Here is a 3903-nt window from a genome sequence, read left to right as displayed (position 1 = left end):
TTGCCGAAACCGGTTTGGCTCAGTGGATAGAGCGTCGGCCTGCGGACTGAAAGGTCCCAGGTTCGATTCCTGTCAAGGGCATGTACCTTGGTTGTGGGCACATCCCCAGTAGGAGATGTGCAGGAGGCAGCTAATCGATGTTTCTCTCTCATCGATGTTTCTAACTTTCTATCTCTCTCCCTTCCTCTCTGTAAAAAATCAATAAAATATATTTTTTTAAAAAAAGTGTTTTTATTTCTGTATACTTAAATATCTCCAGAAGATATTACTATTATAAAATACTATATATAGTAAACAATGTTTATAACAACTTTTTTGAAAGACTAAAGAAAAGTAAGTCTAGGGTAACATGAAATACTTTTTAAAAAAATTGATTTTGAGAGAGAGAGGAAGAGAGATGGAGAGAGAGAGAGATTGGTTGCCTCTGCACACACCCCAATTGGGCTGGGGATCGAACTTGGGACCCCGGTAAATGCCCTAACTGGGAATTGAACTGCGACCCTCCAGTGCATGGGATGCTCCCAGTGGTCGGCAAACTGCGGCTTGTCAAACTGCAGCTCACGAGGCACATGCTGCTCTTTGGCCCCTTCAGTGTGGCTCTTCCACAAAATACCGGCTCTTCCACAAAATACCGACTTCTGCACATGGGCCACGAAGTTTCAATTGCACTGTACGTGTGCGTCTGCACATGGTATTTTGTGGAAGAGCCACACCCAAGGGGCCAAAGAGCCGCATGTGGCTCGCGAGCTGTGGTTTGCCGACCATGGCTGTAACCAATTGAGCCACACTGACCAGTGCAACATGAAATACTTGTAAGTTAGATTCTCATAAAAAGAAATATACTTGCTGTTGGATTTTAAGATTGACATTTGACATGTGCCTTTGAAGTTGCTGGTACATTTATGGGAAAGTGTGAGCTTGATGACAGGTTGTGCTTCATATATTTGTTTCTGTGGTTAGATGACACTCTTGTCTTCCTTGTCTTTTCAGGAGACCAGCATAAGTACTTTGGGTACTGAGAGGATAGGCCACATCATTAGTGACTCCCGGCAGAAAGAGTAAGTGCTTATGTATTTACTGGATATTCTAATCTGTTCCTTGGAGAAGGAAGAAGTGGAAAGTTTTACAAAGGAACCTAGAAATCTGACTTTAGAGCTGAAAGAGGAGATCTTTTTTTTTTTTAATACTATATTTTTATTTATTTCAGAGAGGAATGGAGAGGGGGAAGAGAAACATCAATGATGAGAGAGAATCATTGATTGGCTGCCTCCTGCACGCCCCTTACTGGGGATCGAGCCCACAACCCAGGCCTGTGCCTTTGACCAGAATCCAACCCTGGCCCCTTCAGTTCGCAGGCCGACGCTCTATCCACTGAGTAAAACCAGCTAGGGCCTGAAAGAGGAGATCTTAATAGTCAACATGGGTAATGCCCTAAACCTATGAGAATTACTATTTTTTTCCTTTCTAGACTAGTTTTTATTTCTTTGCTTTTTATATCTATAGGTGCTGCATTTTAAAAGTAGCCTCCAATGAAGATGCTACATTTTAAACTCATTTTTCTGTCTCTTAAAATTGATTTTGTTCAAAATGGGTGATTGCCTCTAAATTTGCTTATATTCCCTCCTCATTTTTAGACCTCTATATAGAGAAATATTTTTTTTTGTCCTAACTACTGTGATAAGTACAACTAAAAAGCCTATGTATAGCTATGGGAAAGTCATTCCATCCCTTCTTGTGACAGCCTGGTCTCCTAACATGATTGGCTCTTTGTTGTTTCCTGAACACGTCATGGTCAGTACCCAGTTATGGTCTATACCAGTGATGGCGAACTCATCTTTTTGGTTGATTTTTCTTTGTTAAATGGCATTTAAATATATAAAGTAAGTATCAAAAATATAAATCTTTGTTTTACTATGGTTGCAAATACCAAAAAATTTCTATATGTGACACGGCACCAGAGTTAAGTTAGGGTTTTTCAAAATGCTGACACGCCGAGCTCAAAAGGTTCGCCATCACTGGTCTATACCTATCTAGCCTGGGTGAATTTTTAATGTACAAAATAGGCAAGATGTGCATGTAGTTTATGCCCTAGTTGAATTGGAGACCCTGTTGTCACTGCACAGCTGAGAGCATTGTTTTCACAGTCTAATCAAGGGTTTATTTGTAGAGTGTCCAGTCTTTTACATTCCATTACAAAGCTTTTCCTTTGAAGAGTTATTTTCTGCAAAAAGTTCAGACACATTAACATCTCTTTTCTTTTCTCCTCCAATTCCATCTTTTCCCATTTCTTTCTTTGTCTTCTCTTCATTATGCAAACATCTTTTTATCTTCTCCCTCCCTCTGTAATTTTCCTACTACTTCTTTTATTGTTTTCTTTACTGTTATTCTCTTCCTCTCTCTAGTGTCTGGTTACCATCAGCTGGGAAAAGGGAACGAAATCAGGTAAGGTCTTTTCTTTATTTTATCTCTATTTTATCACTTGATTTTCTTTTCTTTAGAAAGAATAAAGTGTTGGCTTCTGATTTTCCTTCCCTTTCTGCTTGTGCACATGAGGTAAGGTTCCTGTTCCCTATCTTGTTCTCATTTTCTTGGAGGACTGTTGCCCAAGAATAGGTACTCACTGATAAGACCTGTAGCTACTTGTTAAGTTCAGCTGTAATCTTTAGTTTATTACTTGTAACACATATTTCATAGGAATCCCATTTTAATTTTAATTTTGAACTTTGCAGTAAGAAATCAGAATGAACCTCATCTGCTTATTGTTTAGTTCAGCAGCAGACTCTTGTGCTGAGAAGTACACTGTTGAAGCCTACACATATGAAACAGAAGAAGTCTACGTAGAGCTGCTTTGGGTGAAGTGGAGTTGAGGGCTTAGAGCCTTGCCCTCTTAGTCTTGTCCCTAGCTACCCACTGAGGGAGCCCTTGGCACATCTAGTCCTTTGTTGTAGGGGACATAATTTAAAAACTATCGATTGTGGCTATTGTTCCTTTATGTTTGAACCTTTGGTTTTGGAAGAGTGGTTGCTTTATCTTGGTGATTAGTTATAAAATAGATGTAATCATTATATCAAACTTGTTATTTCATAGAAATAGAGTAAGGACAATGCTGAAGAATAATAATTGTTATAAAAATATTAAGTAAATAGTGCAGGTGGTGGCCAAATATGGAAAAAGTCATTAAGGTCGTATGTGAAAGACTTTAGGGAACTCCAAGCTAGAGTGCTCATCATGGTTGCCTCAGAGGATCTAAAGGCAGAGGGGATCTTTGGGGATGTATTATTTACAGATGAGGTTTAATCTGTTTGTCCCAAGTCATAGAGCTTGTAGAACCGCGACTGGAACCTCTGACACAGAGAACAGTTCCATAGTTTGTATTCTCTTAAGTTCTTTTGTAATGACCATTTGGAGTTCTTTCAGTCTTAAAATATATTTAGTTCTGAAATTTTGGGGAGGTTTATTTATTGTGGAAAAAGTCTAAAGAAAGTAGCAAAGGTAAAGTAAGGTACTTTTATGTATAGTGTCCCACTTGATCCTTGCAACCACCTTTTGAGGTCCATAGATGTTTTATAGATGATAAACTGAAATCCTATATAATAAAAGCCTAATATGCAAATTGACCCAATGGTGGAATGATCAGTCGCTATGATGCACACGACCACCAGGGAGGCAGATGGTCAGTGCACTCCTACATGGGGAGCACTGCTCAGCCAGAAGCCCTGAGCTGGGCTCATGGCTGATGAGCGCATGGCGATGGCAGAAGCCTCTTCTGCCTCCATGGCAATGCTAAGGGTGTCTGACTGCTGGCTTAGGCCCACGCCCCATGAGTCAGTCAGACATCCCCCAAGGACTCCCAGACTGCAAGAGGGCAGAGGGTGCAGTCCAGGCTGAGGGCCCCCCCCCCCC

At 40.4% G+C, this 3903-nt stretch overlaps 1 protein-coding gene across 1 annotated transcript in view; it reads left to right on the top strand.

Moving 5' to 3' along the window:
* Positions 1–3903, top strand: part of GPATCH2L (G patch domain containing 2-like) — a 57360-nt gene that overhangs the window by 28167 nt on the left and 25290 nt on the right. The window contains exons 5-6 of the mRNA XM_005860181.2: positions 991–1058; positions 2403–2442. Coding sequence (XP_005860243.1) covers positions 991–1058; positions 2403–2442 — 108 coding nt within the window. The remainder of the gene's footprint in view (positions 1–990; positions 1059–2402; positions 2443–3903) is intronic.

The sequence above is a fragment of the Myotis brandtii genome, unplaced genomic scaffold, assembly GCF_000412655.1.
Source record: "Myotis brandtii unplaced genomic scaffold, ASM41265v1 scaffold132, whole genome shotgun sequence".
In the NCBI taxonomy this organism is placed as follows: Eukaryota; Metazoa; Chordata; class Mammalia; order Chiroptera; family Vespertilionidae; genus Myotis; species Myotis brandtii.
The sequence above is the reverse complement of the archived record's forward strand: the minus strand, read 5'-3'. Positions and strand labels throughout refer to the sequence as shown.